We start from the raw sequence: 16,842 nt of genomic DNA on the forward strand, positions 1-16,842 counted from the left end.
TCTGGACATCAAAGCGGGAAACAAAAATGACAATTTAAGCTGAGGGCACATTTGTGTCCATAGGGGAGGATTCTTCAGTTGGCATCTAGAAGTTTAGTTACATTGCAAGCAATTTTGGGGACCTTCCAGTGAGTTTGGACAGGGGGGGTTTCAAGGCAAGGGCTTGCTGATTTGTTTGCCTCCCAGTAATTCTGTGTGGCTTTCCCCCCAGCACCAGCTGGTCCTCCGCTGGGAGTGAAGGCGACTCTGATAGAGGAAGACACAGCCTTGGTTTCCTGGAAGCCTCCCGGTGGGCTTGGCACCGTCATATCACGCTACACAATCCTCTATGCATCAAGGAAAGCTTGGATCGCTGGCGAGTGGCAAGTCCTGCACCGGGAAGGTGAGTGAGTGACTGTGGCAAGGTGGCTGTGGAGAGCTTGTTCCCAGATTTATCCAGGTAAATCTAAACTTGCTGTTTCTGCTAAATGCTACCAGCCCTGTTAAGCAGGGCTCGCCTCCTGGGTGATAGACTGTCTGATAGAATCCAGAGTTTCACCTTCAACTTTGTTGCAAAAGTTGCTTCCTCCACTCAGATATCAGAAGGGAGAGAGAAAAGGGAGCAAGCCAGCCTCCCTTGTTTGCTTCAGCTAGGCAGCAATATTTAAACCTAGCACCCACAACTCTGCTGGAAACACAGAGGATGCTCCTGGAATGAGGGCTGGTTGCTCAGCTAGATTTTTCTTCTGCCTGCCTGGTTTGTGGTAGAGAAGGAGAAAGGAGGTGGGGCTGAGAAGGTTCTTCTTCTTGAAGAAGAACTATTAAGAGACTTTTGGGCTATTAATTGGTTTAGAAATTCTTTTAAAGAAAGAGATTAAACATTTATGAGGTTAAACATTTAGAGGACTACAGGTTGACCATCCTTTTTCTAGATTCAGATTATAAACAACCGGGTCCAACTCAACAGCATGTTCATGTAGAAAGTGAGGAATTCTTATACTGATAAGCAGGTTGAGGCCATCATCTCTATTCTGGTCTACCCTAGTACTTAGCTTTTCTGGATCAGCTCTCCAGCTGATGTTGGACTCAAAACTTCCACTGGTCCCAGCCAGTGCAGCCAGGGTTCCTGGGGATATACTCCAGCAGCAGCTGAAGGGCACCAGGGTCTAGATAAAGTCAGATGGGTCTGTCCGGCTCTCTGGGATATGGTCAGCTATATCCCAATTCAATCTTCCTGCCTTGTTTTGTCTCCCTCCCCTATAGGAACTATAACAATGGCTTTGCTGGAGAACCTGATGGCAGGAAACATCTACCTCATTAAAATAGCTGCATCCAATGAAGTGGGGGAAGGGCCTTTCTCCAACGTGGTGGAACTTGCTGTCCTACCAAAGGAAGCATCGGAATCAAACCAAAGACCCAAACGCTTGGATTCGGCAGATGCTGACACAGGTGAGTGCAAAGAATTTGTGACAATCACCTAGTCAGGTCTTAGAACACCAGGTCTTTATGTTATTATGATTCACATTTACAGTCTCTTCACACATTCTTTACTATTGTTTGTTGCTGTTATAATACATTTTTAAGATTACATTCTGTCATGAAGTTTTCTCAGAATGGTTTACAGTAGCTCTCAAAGCAGTGTAAATATGAATCCTAAAATACAATTTAAAACCACAGCAATGAAAACAATACCTCAGCTCTGGTCTCTTTTTGGTAACCTAAACGTGGTTGCCAAAAGCCTGGGAGAACAGAAAATGTCTTTGCCACAACAATGAGGGAAGGACTAGTCACAGGGTCTGTTCTTCTCCATCCCCACCTGCACATGTGATTTATTTATTTATTTTACTTATACGTGATTCTTCTGCATGATGTGAAACAGGCTGCCTGTTTCAAGAGTCACTATAATGTTACACTGGGGGTGGGAGGGAAATGTGTGTAGATTGTTATGTGTTAAGATTGCCTCATATTGTGAATCTACAGTTGAGTGGCAAAAAAGGACAGACACACAGTCTACCCACTCTCTCCTCCACACACCTCAAATACTTTCCTAAGTAAAATCACACTTGAAGGGAGCCTTAGCTGGAAAGAGCAGCTATGAAGCTACCTTAAATCAAGGCTTCTGCAAACGTCAAACCTGCAGGGACAAAGAGTAGCTCCTGGGGAATTCCCCTACCCTACTGACTTCAGTAAGAAATCCTTGGAGACCCACAGTTTGCGCAACCAAACATGGCACCTTGGAGGCGCCTGGTTCCTCTATTTGTTTGTGGCTCTCAGAGTGGCTGACAAAAATCTGTGTTAAAACACTCCCTGCAGTCGGGCTTACAGTCTAAAATGACATTTTTTAAAAATTCATTTGTTTATTATTTTATTTATGCCCCCAGTTTACCATAAGAATAAAACATATGATATATAAAAGCTAAAACACAGATTAAAACATCAGAACAGTATTGCATGATGACACACAAGGAAAAAGTAAGGAGGTGGGTTGCTCCTGCAGATGTTTATAAAGTGACCCTTATTAGAAGGCAGTAATTTTTCAGTGATGGCTGTGGGGAGTGTGTATGCCTTTCTCAAGGTCAGTGAGGGGAGGAGCCCAGGGAGGGTCCCAAGGGCCAGATAGAGAGTGCTGCATGTGGCCCCCGGGCCTCATCTTGCCTGGGAACTGGGCACCTTTGTATGGAAAGCAGCCTGTTACAGCCTGGCCCAGTTAGTTTCCTCAGGATTCCCCGATGTCTATAGCTGATGCTTCTTGTGTTTTCAATTGCAAGGCTTGCCCAGAAATTGTGCTGCAAAAAGGGCACGCAAATGATAGACCTGGGTGTTGCTTTCTTCCTTGCAGCTAATTCCGGCTATTACCAGCTGGACCAGAAGTCAATGACAGGCATCATTGCAGGTGTCTGCATTGCCCTGACGTGCATCTTGATCTGCATCCTCATCTTGATCTATCGCAGCAAAGCCAGGTAAGCTTGGAGGGGGCAGCTAGGTGCTTCCAAAGTGGTACCATTGAAGCACCCACAGAAGTGAGGGTCCGGTGAGGTTGGGGGGACTTTGGAGTGCTGAAGCACACTTCTCACTTGGAGCAATTCAGTATTGTGACAGCAATGGGCTCCCAGGCTCAGGCCCTGAGTGGAATCTGTGGGAGGGGAAGTCTGAAGCCCATGACCATACACCTGTTTGCATGCTGTGGACATGTGTGCTCTTCTGCTTGGAGAAGCTTACCTGAGATGTGTCTGGATTTGCAGTAAAGAACTGTTTTGCTTACATATCCCAGGTCTTAAAACTCCTGGGATCCGGAGCCAGAATATACACAAGCTGAACGGTCAAGTATGGCAGCTTTTGCCAGGCTGGCCCATTTCAGGCTGTGGTTGAGGATGGAGTGAGGATCACCTGTTCAAATGCTGAAAAACAAATACTGTAGTTTAGGGTGGAAGAAGGCAAGGGTAGAACCTTGCAGGGAGTGTTGTGGTTTTGTTTTGTATTGTATTTACTGGGGAGCTTTGTAAATATTCAAGCACATGAACACACACAGACACCTGCAATCTAAAGTCCCAGAGAGTTTGGTTCCATTCATAAGTCACTGCAGTCGGTTTATTTTAAGAGGGCTGGGAAATCTTTGGCTCTGCAGATGTTATTGGCCTCTGACTCCCATCATCCAGCAACATCTGGAGGGCCAAAGAATCCTCTCTCCTGATCTAACAGGATGTAGGCACGCAAGATCGAAAGGAATTTGCCTCAGCCTAGCCTGCTTGTCTTAAGTCTCACTTTCCTTCCTGCTCCACATTGAACAGGAAAACGTCAGCCCCCAAAAGCATCCATCAAGCGTCCCACCAGCACTCTCACAGCAGCATCTCTTCCATGGGTGCCAATGAGGTGGGCAAGAGCATAGAAGACCTTGCTGAGAATGAGGAATCTCTACAGCCAATGATGGCGGGAAGCAGCTTCCTGGATGCCAAGGTACAACCTGTCCTTTCTGGGCTCCTGCTGCCTTAACTTTCTTTGTTTTTGCTTGTTTATTCAGAAAATTTACTCACACAGCCCAGCCTGTCAAGGGATTTGCACCACACAGGACAGCTTACAATAATTAGAAGCAAAACAGTCTCATAAAAGGAATGAAGCAGCACAAAAATGGAAGCAGGCTTGATGGATAAAAACATTTTAAAAATGAGGGTCACATGAAAATAGTCTGCCCAGGGAGACCAGTGCTGTCTGGAACAGGAAAGTTAACTAGTCACCGAAAAATTATTATTTATTGAAGTTTTATAGCACCCTTCATCCAAAGAGCATAGGGAAGTTTACAACATAAAAATACAAAATGAGAACACAAAAAAACGATAACAAACCAATAACACCCCTCCCACAAACACATTTAAAAGCCTTAGATCTTAAGCGGGGGAAGACAAATGGCTCTCAAGAAGTAAAGCATTCCCAGGTCCATCTGTAGCCACTATGGAGCCTCACTCCTCATCCCAACTAATTGTGTCTCAGTCAAGATACAGAAAAGGCTCTCTTTGGGGGTGGTCAGGCTGATATAGGAGGACAGGAGCCCTCAGTTACCCTAGAGCAGGGGTCAGCAAACTTTTTCAGCAGGGGGCCAGTCCACTGTCCCTCAGACCTTGTTGGGGGGCTGGACTATATTTTGGAAAAATAATAATGAACAAATTCCTATCCCCACAAATAACCCAGAGATGCATTTTAAATAAAAGGACACATTCCACTCATGTAAAAACACGCTGATTTCTGGACCGTCCGTGAGCCGGATTTAGAAGGCGATTGGGCCAGATCCGGCCCCCAGGCTTTAGTTTGCCTACCCATGCCCTAGAGCCAAGCTTTTTAGGGCTTCAAAGATAAAGAAGCTGGCACACCCAACTTAGATGCATTTAAGATAGGGTTTCTCAAATTTGGGTCCCCAGCTATTGTTGGACTGCAACTCCCATCATCCCTAGCTAGCAGGACCAATGATCATGCCATGGAGTGGGAGAAGTGTTTGTGGGATTCTCCCACCTCTCAGGTGTCAAAGTGTCTTGTCCAGCCTTTGCTGCTATGCACTATTGGTAGGGATGCCATTTGCAGGCAGCAAAAAGTCTTGCGCCAGATCTCTGAGTTCAGGGCACTTCAGCACATCCGATGAAAAAGAGAAACAGAACCCCCCCCCCGCATCGCTTTCAAAAAAGGATCCCTAAGAAAGGACAGGGACACCAGAAACCAGGGCCTCCCAAGCCCATCCTGTCAAGGGATCCAGAAAGATACCAGAGTCAATGGTACTGAAACTCTACAGAAAAGCTCGTTCTCTTCAGCTCCCAGGGTAAAGATTTTCCCAAAGCAGCCCAAATCCCCAAAACCAGGCCTGAAGCCACATGGAAATGTGTCTAGGGGAGGGGTTTCCAACTTGTGGCCCATGCGCCACCAGTGGTTTGGAGCTTCTTTTGGGTGATCTGTGGCACGTCCACATTAAATAGCCATGGTGATTTTATTTGTATTTTTGTTACCACTTTTATTTCTTATATTGTATTACAATTTGAATTTTATGGAACTGAAATTGTAATACAATAAAATACAATATAAGAAATAAAAAAGCAATAAAGTCACTATTAAAAACCACTCAGCCCAGCACATTGCAACTGCTACAACAGGCAGAAAAATCATTGGGTGGTCTGCAAAGACCATCCATAATTTTCAAGTGGTCTGTGAGGGAAAACGTTCATGCGCCACTGGTCTAGGATAATCCATGTTACATTTTGTAGAAAGCCTATCATGCTTCAAACTGCCAACAGCATTTGATACTAGACAGAGATAGTGCTGGTGTTTTTCTAGGGCTCCCCCCTGCCCCATCTGTAACATTCTCCAACTTATTCAGAAGGTGAGTTCTTCCAGAGAAGCCAGTGGCTGTCAGAAGACTTCTGCTCTTTCTTCTCCAGTGGCTTTTGGGGAACAGCAGCAGCATGTCAAGGCTACCTTCAAGAGCACCAAGATCACCGTTTCTTGCTTCCAGTCTGCATCCACCTCATTAAAATTGCCGCTTTCCTTAGAAACGTGGTCTAAAATTACAGCCCTACAAAAGTTGCCCTTCTCACAATGCTCTTTACTTTTGACTTTGCTGTAGACTAAATGTCCTCTCAACAGAAATCAAGCAGACTTTTGTGGGTGTTTGGGGGGAAGGGGTTGAATGCAAGAATTTGCAAGGCTTCAAACACAGTCCTATGCATGTTTACTCAGAAGTAAGTCCCACTGTGTTCAGTTGGGCTTACACCTAGGTAAGTGTGCATAGTATTGCAATTTAAGCCAATCTGCTTCCAAGAGAGAGCAGAAATTGCTGGAGTTAATATTTTTTGTAAAGTTTTAGAGTTGAGTTGTGAGGACCTTGTTTTAATTTCAGCCAAATCCTTTTACCATTGTGTAACTTAAGGTTTCCTCCCCTATCTCTTAGGGTGGTACCAATTTAATTATAAACAGCTATGGGCCAATTGCAAAGAAGAGTTCCAGGAAATGGCTCTTCTTTCAAGACTCTAAGAGAGTGAAGTCAGAAGAGGTAAGAGAATGACTGAGTGTATTCTGCCTCCTGGCCTCTTCAGGCTTGAGAGTGGCTCTGAATTTCTGCCTTGATATCTTGTGTTGGGGTATTTTGTAAAGTGAACTAATCACAAGGGCAATCCTCAAATCTCAAATAGCTCAAGAGCTTCTCTTTCCTTTGGCTGGAGACAGGGTTGGCTCAAGATAATTTGCTGCTTGATGCAAAGCGCCTCATGGCAGCTCTCCCCATCCTGTGTGCCGAATCAGACTTGATTGGCAGTTGAATCTTACCTCAACATGGCATACTGCACCTGCACCACACCTGAGGTCCCGGGGAGGCTGTGTGGCACACGGGGCTGTATTTTCCCACAGCTTGCAGCCAATCCCCATTCTCCAGCATCTGACACCTGAGGTGACAACCTCATGGTAGGACCAGGCCTAGTCAGAGAAGATGTTGTTCTTTGCAGTTTATTTCAGTCTCCAGCTTGCCCTACTATGAGGTAGTGAAGCAGGAAGGCATTTCCAATTGACTTCAAAAGATAGGCATGGTTTGGGAGAGAAATGGCCTCGTGAGCCAGTTTGGACCCCCAGAAGGCCAAAATTGGCCATGTGTTTCCTACTCCGGATCTCAGTGTTCACCTTTTACCAGCAAAGCTTTTGGGTGTTGCTTGTATTCTATTTTGGTCTATTCTGCCTTAGAAGCACCTTTATTTTTGTGTAATGCTTTTCCTCCCTGTGTTTCCTCCAGACCCAGAGATGTTTTACAAAAGCAGTGTGTTTGTATCAGTCGGGCACTGCCGTCCTCATTGGCAAAGATGCCTCCCCAGAGCAAAAGCCGAACTACCAGGCTGCGTACAGCATCGTTGCTGACACAGAGCATTCAGCAAACAGTGAAGAAAGCCACGAAACCGGTGATTCTGGAAGGTTCTCTCACGAGTCCAACGAAGAACTTCACCTCTCTGTGGGCGTCAGTGCTACTCCAGTGACCCCCGATTCCTTTGCAGGCAGTGCCCCCGTGTGTCCACTCCCGAGTGCCTCTGAAGAGCCTCCTGACCAAAGTCCGCGGCCACTTCTCCAGCTTCTGCCTGCAGGACAAAACTGAGCTTGCCACCAGAGCGGCGTGTGTGTGTCTGTGTCTGTGTCTGTATGTCTGTGTGTGTCTGTTCAAAGGACAATGAACAAAGAGCCAAAGCTTTAAGTGGGAACCCTGAGTGGCCAACAGGCGATCCCGCAATTCTGTCGACCATTTTTGTTTTTTTAAGAAATGTGTTAAAACTCACGCTTTTTGAATGTTCAGTGCTCAACAATGTGAAAGGAAAGTACGGATTTCTGAGTAGAGCGAAGAAGAGAAGTTTTTATATATCTATATATCTATATATCTATCACTGGAGCAAAGGTGATCCCTTTGCTTGAATATCTACCTCAGTTTGCCGGGTGGCATTACCTCATGTTTTTTTGTGTTGAGAGTTGGTCTCGGCTACATAACTGACGATAACTTCCTAGTAGTCCCATGTATTTCCCCTCCATTTTATGTGTAGGGTGTGAATGTGTGTGTGTGATCCAAAGGAGTTGTGTCGGCAGGTGAGCAGGGATGTTCAGCTGAAGCTCTGGCTTTGAGGAAAAGGCGGGGGGGAGCCTCTCCATGGGGCAGGAGCAGAGGACCAGGGCCAGACTAGAATCTGGAAGGAGGGACTCTGACTGCAGCCTTTTCTGCCAAACCCCCTAGAAGGTTGCCTAGCGAGGGAGACCAGGCTCTTATGATTGTTTCACAAGAGGCCAGGGCCTGTTGAGTTGTTTTGCCTTCAGGGCTGCAGCCCTGGGAGGGGGCCAGTAAAAGCCAGCCCCTGAGCTCCCAAACACTGAATCGCTTTCCTTTTGAGACTTGAGGGTCACATCTCCCTCCTCCTTCCCCCAACCTGCCTCAGACAGTGCCTTCTTCTTCTGATCACATCAGCCGAGCATTTTTTGGTCAGGATATGCTGTGGTGAATCGCTCGGGCCCAGCCGTTATTCCCTATTCCTTGACTTGCGCCCACCAGGCAGGTAATGCTAAAAAGGGAGTGTTTCCTCATGCTTCAGAGCAATGGTGCCTTTCACTATATAGATATCTTATGAAATCACTGTTTTGCCTTATGCCTTTTTTTAGTATTCGTGAAGTTGCTTCAGAGAACAGAAAGATGCCTTAAATGTGCTCTGCAGGTTGTGGGGTGCAAAGGGTCTCAAGTGCTCAGAAACTCTTCTCATAGGTCTGTTTCTGGCCAGTCCTGAGCTCCCCAGCCCTGCTCAGGGCTCCTTGCTTCAGATTCAGATGCTGTGATTCTTGCATTGCAGGGGCTTGGGCCACATCCCTTCCAATTCTACAATTCTATGATTCTATGAAAAGCGTTAGGTCCTTCCACAGGCCAGCTTGAGCTCTGCCGAGGCCTCTCTTAGAACAAAGGAGCCAGAGACTGAGCTGAACAGCTTCTCAGAAGAGGGGGGCACCTGTTTCTGCCACCTCATACCCACACAACTCCTGTTTTATACTACCTCCTTTTAAAGTTATTCTAGTATTATTGTTTTCCCGTACTCAGGGCGCAGTTTGTTACTTTTTAAGCTGTCTTGCAGCAATGTGAGGCAAACTGACAGGGTATTGTGTATTATTTTGTTTTTAAGTTTGGGAGAGAATGCGAGAGAGTGAATGAGAAAGCAAGTGAGAGAGAGAGAGAGAGAGGGCTATATTCACCAAAGTTGGGAGCCAGTCAATAGAGATCTCCCCCTCCTCTCCCCCAATCAGAATTCATTTCTTTTTCCAAAGAACGCAATACTGGCAATTAACTTCCCAGGGAAATCCCTGGTTCTGTTGCGGACAGCAAAAAAATGTCCACTTGTGCCATATTAAGATGGGAGCCAGTATGCAGGTATGTTTGGGGAAGAGGAGGGGGAACTAACAAATCTCTCCCCACCTACCCTTTTTCATTTTTCTTTGGTGAATTGGCCTCTGTAGATCTTTAGAATGCAGGTGTATGTTTGCTAGCGCTGTACCAGACAAGACCTGTTCACCTTTCACAATTTTCTTGACGCAAAGGCTTTAAAGATGATAATAATCTTGTACCAAAGAATTTTCTGTAGAAAAGAGAAGAAAGCTGCATATTTTCCCAAAAAAATAATGGTAATTGAGCTAGTTAAAACTATAGGTTTGCATACATTTTATTACCTAAGTAGTTACTAACCAAAAGGAGGAGAGAACCAAACGAGAAGGGGCCTCTATGGACTGTAGGAGTTTATGGTCCAAATTAGTTCTACAATGTTAACTATCTTTATTGTTACAAAAGACAGCCTTTAAAGAAAATTGAAATAAGACTTTTTCAGCATATAAAATCTCCAAAGACTTCCAAGTGTAATTTTGTTTTCCTTTTCTTCAGCAACTAAGCTCTTTTAACAGTCCAGTATTAGATACACTATAATATTTTTAAATGTGTTATATATATATATATATTTACTTGCTGAAGAAAAAGAAACTTGTCTCACCAAATATTTTATTTTTGGTCTCATTGGACAAAGCTGTGTCGGGCACAGTGGAGAGTGCGCTGCTTGAAGCCAGGAGACAAAAGACGGCACAGTTCATGCCGTGAAACTCCTGGCATCCTTGGCGAGCCTCTTAGCAATGGCTGATATGCCAAGGTAACCATTTTCTTCTCCCAAAGACTTATTTGCTGTGAAGTACTGACACTTTTTGACCCCTTCCTGATGCTGTTGGGTGACGCCAATAGATCCCCCTCCTCAGCAGTTTCATGCCAAAGACCCATCAAGCTCCACGGCTGCTCTGGGAATAATCAAGAGGAGCAGGTGCGGCTGTGGGAACCGTAGTAGATGGTGGCTGCCATTGTTGGGCCCTTAGGCTGGAAGATGCTTCGTGATCTCTCTTGCCCTGAGCATTTTAGACTGGGATAAGGTTGCGATAGCTTTCAAGTTACACGGGAATCTGTGAGGCCTCACAAAGAGCTCTGTGAAAATTAAAAGTCTGCCTGCATTTGTGTGGGCAAATCTTGGCTCATCTGAGTAAAGATACTACTTTTACCTCACACGTGTCTTCTACTGGAATTCTTGTCAGTCAGACAGCGGGTTAATTGCCTCAGTTTCCAAAGATATCCAGTTAACTAAAGAGAGTGGCTTTATCCACAAGGTGATCTGCCAGTAAAGAAATAGCTTTTATTCAAGTACTACTTAGCAGCAAATGAAGAAAAAAACCAAAGATATTTAAGGTTACCTCAGTATAGAGGCATGATGTGTTAGGTAGGTCTCTTTGCCTTTTTTTTTTTTTTTGAGTTAGCATTATATTATAATGTGTCCCTCCAGCCTGTATCCAGAGAGGCGCTTAGCACTTGCTTTGCCTTTGAATCACCATACGGCAAAACCAAGGATAATTCTAGACCCTTCTTTATCCCAGGGTGTGATGGCTGTGGGAGCAGCTTCCGCTGCTGAGTCCTAGAAGGGGTTGTAAGCCAGACAACTTCTAAGAACGACTCTTTCTTGGGCCTCTCCTTTATCACAGAAGTTTTCTTCTAGAATGTGAATTTCCTTGGCCTTTAAAATTGTCCAAAGGATAGCTGAGTAAAACTGTCATTTCCTTTACCTCTGAAGAGCCAACAGAGAACCATTTTTGATCCCAGTGGGATCTGAATTGGGTGGAAATGAGGCTATCTGGAAAGTGCATGTTCTGGAGTAGTCCCATTGGTTTCAATGCTAAGACACCGAAAGAGTGGCCCCAGGGGGCATAAGCGGTGTGCTGAGCCATGGGTGCTTGCCCCCAATGGCAGCCTCATGACCATGTGGCAATAATGCTGATGCCATGATGTCCAGGGAGCAGGCTTTGCGCTTGTTATTCTTACCTCTGGTAATTGTGAGCAAAATGTGCAGGCAGAATTTTATCTAGTTTGGTGATGACTGTCCACAGACCCCAAGTTCTGGAGGTGGGAAGACTCTCTCCCTTGTGTAGTGGCCAATTTTTCCAAATATGTATTAGAGGATGAGCATAGGTCCAGATTATATATTTTCAGTGTGATGTCAACCCAAAAGCCAGGGCTGGCGTAAGGAGCGTGTGTATGTGTGCAATCTTTAGGTCTTTAAGGAAGCTGGCGTGATTTAAAAAGCCTGCCTGGCTCATGTCTGGGATGCTGATCTCTCTTGAGTCTCAAGTGCATGTCCTGTACTGTGAGAATCCGCCACTGGGCCAAGTGCAAGAATTTTCTAAAGACACATCTACCCAACCTCTGCACTGGCACTATTTCTGGTAAAGTTAGAAAATTTAAAGCATTTCCCTGTGACAGCTTTACAAATTTGTTCCTTTTAGTTATTCTACCACTTAAGATTAAATAACAGCTGCTGGATATGAACATGCCTTTGCTCTGTGTACACAGTCCCTTTGATAAGCTGTGGCTGAACCAGCAAGCCTTTGATTGACCTTTAGTTTATCTTTTTTTCTGAACCAGGAAACTATGGTTACCAGCTTTGGAACCAACTAGGATGTTAACACAGCTTCAAACCATGGTTCAGCATCCTGTCTTATTCCAAAGCTGATAACCATAGTTTCCCAGTTTGGATAAAACAGGAAACAGTGGTTAATTGAAGACTTCCAAGTTTGCTAGCTACGAACAAAGGAGCTGCATTCATGGGCAAACACTCAATCATAGCTTTTTAAGCCAAGATATGGCCAAGCAGACGCAGCCACACTCCCAATATAAAAAATCTTGCTCAAACCAGATCCACAAATTTGAATCTGATCTGAACATGATTTGGACCGAGTAGGAATTTGTTGTTTTTCCTTCTGTCTTTTGTGCACATACACACTCCTTAAACCCACCTTGTGCTTTTGGTAAATGGCTTGTTCATGAAACCTAGGCTTTTAAAAAACAAAAATATTTTTTGTTTCTGTTGTATTTTTAAATATGTGAATGAACTGCAAGTGCGGGAGTCCAGCTATATTTCTTTTGCGAAGGGTGTTCTGGCTCCCGGCGCTCCTTCTGCTGTTTCTGGTAAGGGCAGCAACAGCTGACTGGCAAATGGAGGACAAAGCTGAATTATATTAATTTTATATTTGACTCAGGGGATCAGCTCTGTGAATTCCATTGCATGAGGGCAGCTGGTGTTTGCCTTGATAATGAATGTACCTTTTTCAATGTATTTTTTAATGTTTTGTTTAATAATGTGGATTTTTTTAAAACGAAATTCTTTTTTTAAAAATAGCATTATAGTGAATGTTAAACCTTGGTGTGTTTCTCCTCTTCCCCACCCCTCAGGCTTGTTCTTATACTAGCACAAATGTCATGCCAAAAATGAGTAGAAATTTAAATGCCAAAATGTTTATAAAACTGCTGTCTAATACTGATGGATTGCACAGTTTAAATAAAAGTTTCTTTTAGTAAAAGTTTTCCTTTTTTCTTTCAAGGAGTAATTGTCCTTGCAGTTTTTTCAATGGGTCAATACTTTGGGGAGGGGCTTTGCATGGAGCAAGTGAGGGAGGAAGCTGAAATAAGGACATCAGGACCATTCTTGGGAAGACAAAATAGTCTCTCAGCAGTGTTTCCCCAGACCATCATAAGAATCCATACAAGGAGGAACTCAGCCCCTTACTTCTTGGCTTTCTCAACAAAGGCCCTTTGAGTCTTTTGCACAATTTGGTATGAACCTGAGTATTTTTATTTACCAGAAGTTTAGACCATTTTTATTTTTTAAAATAATATTTATTAAAGTTTTAAAGGTTACAAAAAGAAAAAGTAAAAACACCATATTAAACAAAAACAAAACAACACATCACAACAAGGGGGGGGAAAGAAAGAAAAAGAAGAAAACAGAAAAAATAAAATCCATTAAAAAAACACAACGAACCTTCCCATAACTTATCTTTCATTTGCTTGTTTCCTTGACAACCTCACACCTCCCTTTTTTGTATTCTAGTTCGGTTAACTATTTCAGCAAATCCTTTCCATCTTTTCCAATTTTTGTCCTGTAATTTATCTTAATATAATGTAACTTTACTTTCCATCCTTTCACCAATTAACAGTCTGTTTTTTCCTAATCCTTTATAACATTTCTGCTAAAACCACATAACTTCATTCCAACATCCTTCTAACATTCATTAATTTTACAATGTTTCTGTAAATAGTCTTTAAATTTCTTCCAATCTTCCTCCACCGACTCTTCTCCCTGGTCTCGCAGAAGTTTAGACCATTTTTATAAGCCAATGATATTCAGATTTTTAAAATATTTATTATGCACTCTTGCAGTGAAGCCTCGCCATACCCAGCACCTCAACCTTCATCTTGAGACACTTCCTGTTTTGGTTTTTTCCATCACAAATGTGTGCATAGACACACACACCCCTTGCTGCTCAGCTACATTATAAGGTCCCTCAAAGACTGTCCCCTCCCACTCGCTGCTCACCTTTTCAACAGCGCACTGCATACCTTTTTTAGAATTGGGGTCCTAATTGCCCACTTTGATGACTCACTTTATTTCTCCTACTTTTGCTTGCACCCCAACCTTTCCCAAGTGGGTGCTCTCACATTTCTCTCTCTGTTCTTCTTGGTCCCAAAAGTGTCGCCTTCAGTTTGCACTTGGAACACCAAGTCAAAATTAGTTCTCTAATGGCTAATTCTGGCAGTATATTTCAAGCAACCTATCTCTAGAAAAAACATCTCAAAATGAAGCATTCAGTACTCTTTCCAACACCCACACACTATGTGGTGTGTCACCACACTAAGACAGAAATGGGAAAAACATGGCACTGCACCAAATCTTGCCAGAACTATAGACGTGCTAATGCATCTCTGAACATCCCAACGCATGCCTGCCTGCATTCTACCACTAGAACTACAGTGGTACCTTGGTTCTCAAACTTAAGCCATTCCAGAAGTCCGTTCCAAAACCAAGGTGCACTTTCCCATAGAAAGTAATGCAAATCAGATTAATCCATTCCAGACTTTTAAAAACAACTCCTAAAACAGCAATTTAACATGAATTTCACTATCTAGCGAGACAACTTCCAGTTGTCATTGCAAAGCCACAACTCCCCCAACTTCTGCACAAATAGTACAGAAGCAGCAGCTGGTGAGGAAGAGGGTTATATAAAGCATCTCTGCAGGTTCTTGGTGATGAACTTGTGTATCGCAGCCCATTCAGGTTCCGACAAAAGGTAGATACAGACTTCTTGAATTTGAGACCCAGGAGCCAGATTGATAGGACAGTCGTAGGGTCAATGAGGTGGCAAGAGGTCTGGTTCTGTTTTACTGAACACATCAGCATACTTGGCATACTTGGCTGGCAGGTCGGCAAGCCCATCCTTTTCTGTTCCCACTGCCAGGATCGCTGGTGCCAAACAGACATGGCCCAAGCAGCCCAGGACACCAAAGTTGATTGTCCTCTGGGACCAACTGATGTGTGGATCATGGGCCTCCAACTACTCCAGGCCCAACACAAAGGGGAAATGGAGTGCAGAAGCCAAATAAAACCCCACCTCCTCACTATGAGTCCCCACCTGCAACCGCAGCTTGTCCGCTGCCCAAGTCCCAGGGCCAAAAGCCAGCCATCAATTGTTTCTACCACAAGAGGTGGTTGGGTGGGATCTCTGGGGATTCCCTGCTGGGTAGCAAAGTCCATGCCCATGAAGTTGGCCATAGCTTCTGAATCTATCATGGCCCAGGTCTGCAGGGCTGGTCTCCCTGGAGCTGTCAGGGCAACAGACACCACCAGGTGCTTGGAGGGTGTGGGGCGAGGTATACTAGTAGTACAGCCAGACCCTGGCTTAGTAGCCCACCTAAGCCAGGGGGATTCCGCTTCCCCGGCAGGGAGCAAACTCCCTCTTTGATGGGCATGTGGCTGCCATACGTCCCCAGACTCCAGTAGAGACACAGTCCCTCTCTGCGTCTCCTTTCATTCTCAGCCGGTGTAAGATGAGGGCGATTTCCCCCTATTTGCAGTGGCTCCTCAGCAAGAGGCGCTTTCAGAGCACGTTGGGGCACAGAACCCCCTGGAGAAAGTGCCACCAGATGGGTCCTGCCCCGGGCTTTGCGCTGTTGTAGGCATCCATCAATCCTGAGGCACAGGTGAATCAGGTTTTGCAGGTCCGCCGTGCACCCTGTGTGGGCTAGTTTGTTTAGAACCGGGTCTGAAAGCCCTTCTTGAAACTGGTCCACTAGAGCTGCCTAATTCCAGGCCAATTCCTGTGCCAGCAGCTGAAATTCACTGGCATACTTTTCCACCAACCGATTCCCCTGCTTTAGCTCCCGGATCAGGCGGTTGGCCATCTGTGTACATGGCTTGCAGCTGTTGGCTGAAGGTGTCAAAATCAGCCAGCAGTGGATTCTCTTGTTACAGCAAGACCCCCCTCTTTGACCGTCATGTGGCTGCCATACGTCCCTGGCCTCCACAGTAGAGACACAAGTCCTATATGTTCACATAGTCCTATATTTATGGGTAGATAACCTTCTTTAGGTATTTTGTTCTAAAAACATTTTATTCGAACATTTATAGTGTTTTTTGTCATAAAAGTTTATAGGCCTTAATTAATAACATTATTATATGGGGGTGGATTATTGATTTACTTTTTCTTCTTGCTGTTCTCATGTATTTTGTGCTTTTATGTTGCATTTTTATGTCATCAATGCCCTGTGATCTGTGGATTAAGGGCAGTATATACCTTTAATAAATACATTTAATAATAACAACTTCCACAAGGTGTGTGTCTCTTTGCCCCCTGCTGTAGCAGGCCGGGCTCTGCAAATGGGCTGAGGTGTGGACAAGTTTGCCTGCTACTTACACTGTTTTTCCTATAGAGGCTGCTGTTTCCTAAGGGGATTTAAAATTCAAAGGGCAACTGCCATTTTTCTGTAGTGCTTTCATTTGGGGTATGGGGCTGTGTTTGTGCTTCTGTATACAGTGGCACCTCAGGTTACATACCCTTCAGGTTACAGACTCCACTTACCCAGAAATATTACCTCGGGTTAAGAACTTTGCTTCAGGATGGGAACAGAAATTGTGCTCTGGTGGTGCAGCGGCAGCAGGAGACCCCATTAGCTAAAGTGGTGCTTGAGGTTAAGAACAGTTTCTGTGCTGGTCCGGGGGGGGGGGAGAGGTTACCATGGGGCGAGGTCCAGGACCTGAGTCGAGGGTCAGCAGACAGTCCTCCATGGGCGAAGCGGGGCCCAAAGCGAGGAGCCGGGCAAGGACAGGAACTCTGGGGGAACAGGACTGGATGCTGGCTGAAACAGCTCTTCAACATTGCTCCCGCAACCTGGGACCGGGCTGACTGGCCTTTATCTTCTCTGAGGCCAGGGGCGGTCCCGGCCCCCAGGTTACCCGCCTCTCCTGGCCTTAAGGT

General features: G+C 44.9%; 1 protein-coding gene across 2 annotated transcripts in view; it reads left to right on the forward strand.

Moving 5' to 3' along the window:
- PRTG (protogenin) overlaps positions 1 to 12,891 on the forward strand; it is an 82,218-nt gene extending 69,327 nt beyond the window's left edge. The window contains exons 15-20 of one of the 2 annotated variants that reach the window (XM_083712494.1): positions 212 to 382; positions 1,243 to 1,428; positions 2,819 to 2,939; positions 3,768 to 3,933; positions 6,404 to 6,505; positions 7,235 to 12,891. In XM_083712494.1, coding sequence (XP_083568620.1) covers positions 212 to 382; positions 1,243 to 1,428; positions 2,819 to 2,939; positions 3,768 to 3,933; positions 6,404 to 6,505; positions 7,235 to 7,588 — 1,100 coding nt within the window. In that variant the 3' untranslated portion in view covers positions 7,589 to 12,891. The remainder of the gene's footprint in view (positions 1 to 211; positions 383 to 1,242; positions 1,429 to 2,818; positions 2,940 to 3,767; positions 3,934 to 6,403; positions 6,506 to 7,234) is intronic. The other variant, XM_083712495.1, reaches the window with a different exon arrangement.
- Positions 12,892 to 16,842: the final 3,951 nt, after the last annotated feature.

The sequence above is a fragment of the Podarcis gaigeae genome (assembly GCF_964106915.1).
Source record: "Podarcis gaigeae genome assembly, chromosome: 14".
Classification (NCBI taxonomy): Eukaryota; Metazoa; Chordata; class Lepidosauria; order Squamata; family Lacertidae; genus Podarcis; species Podarcis gaigeae.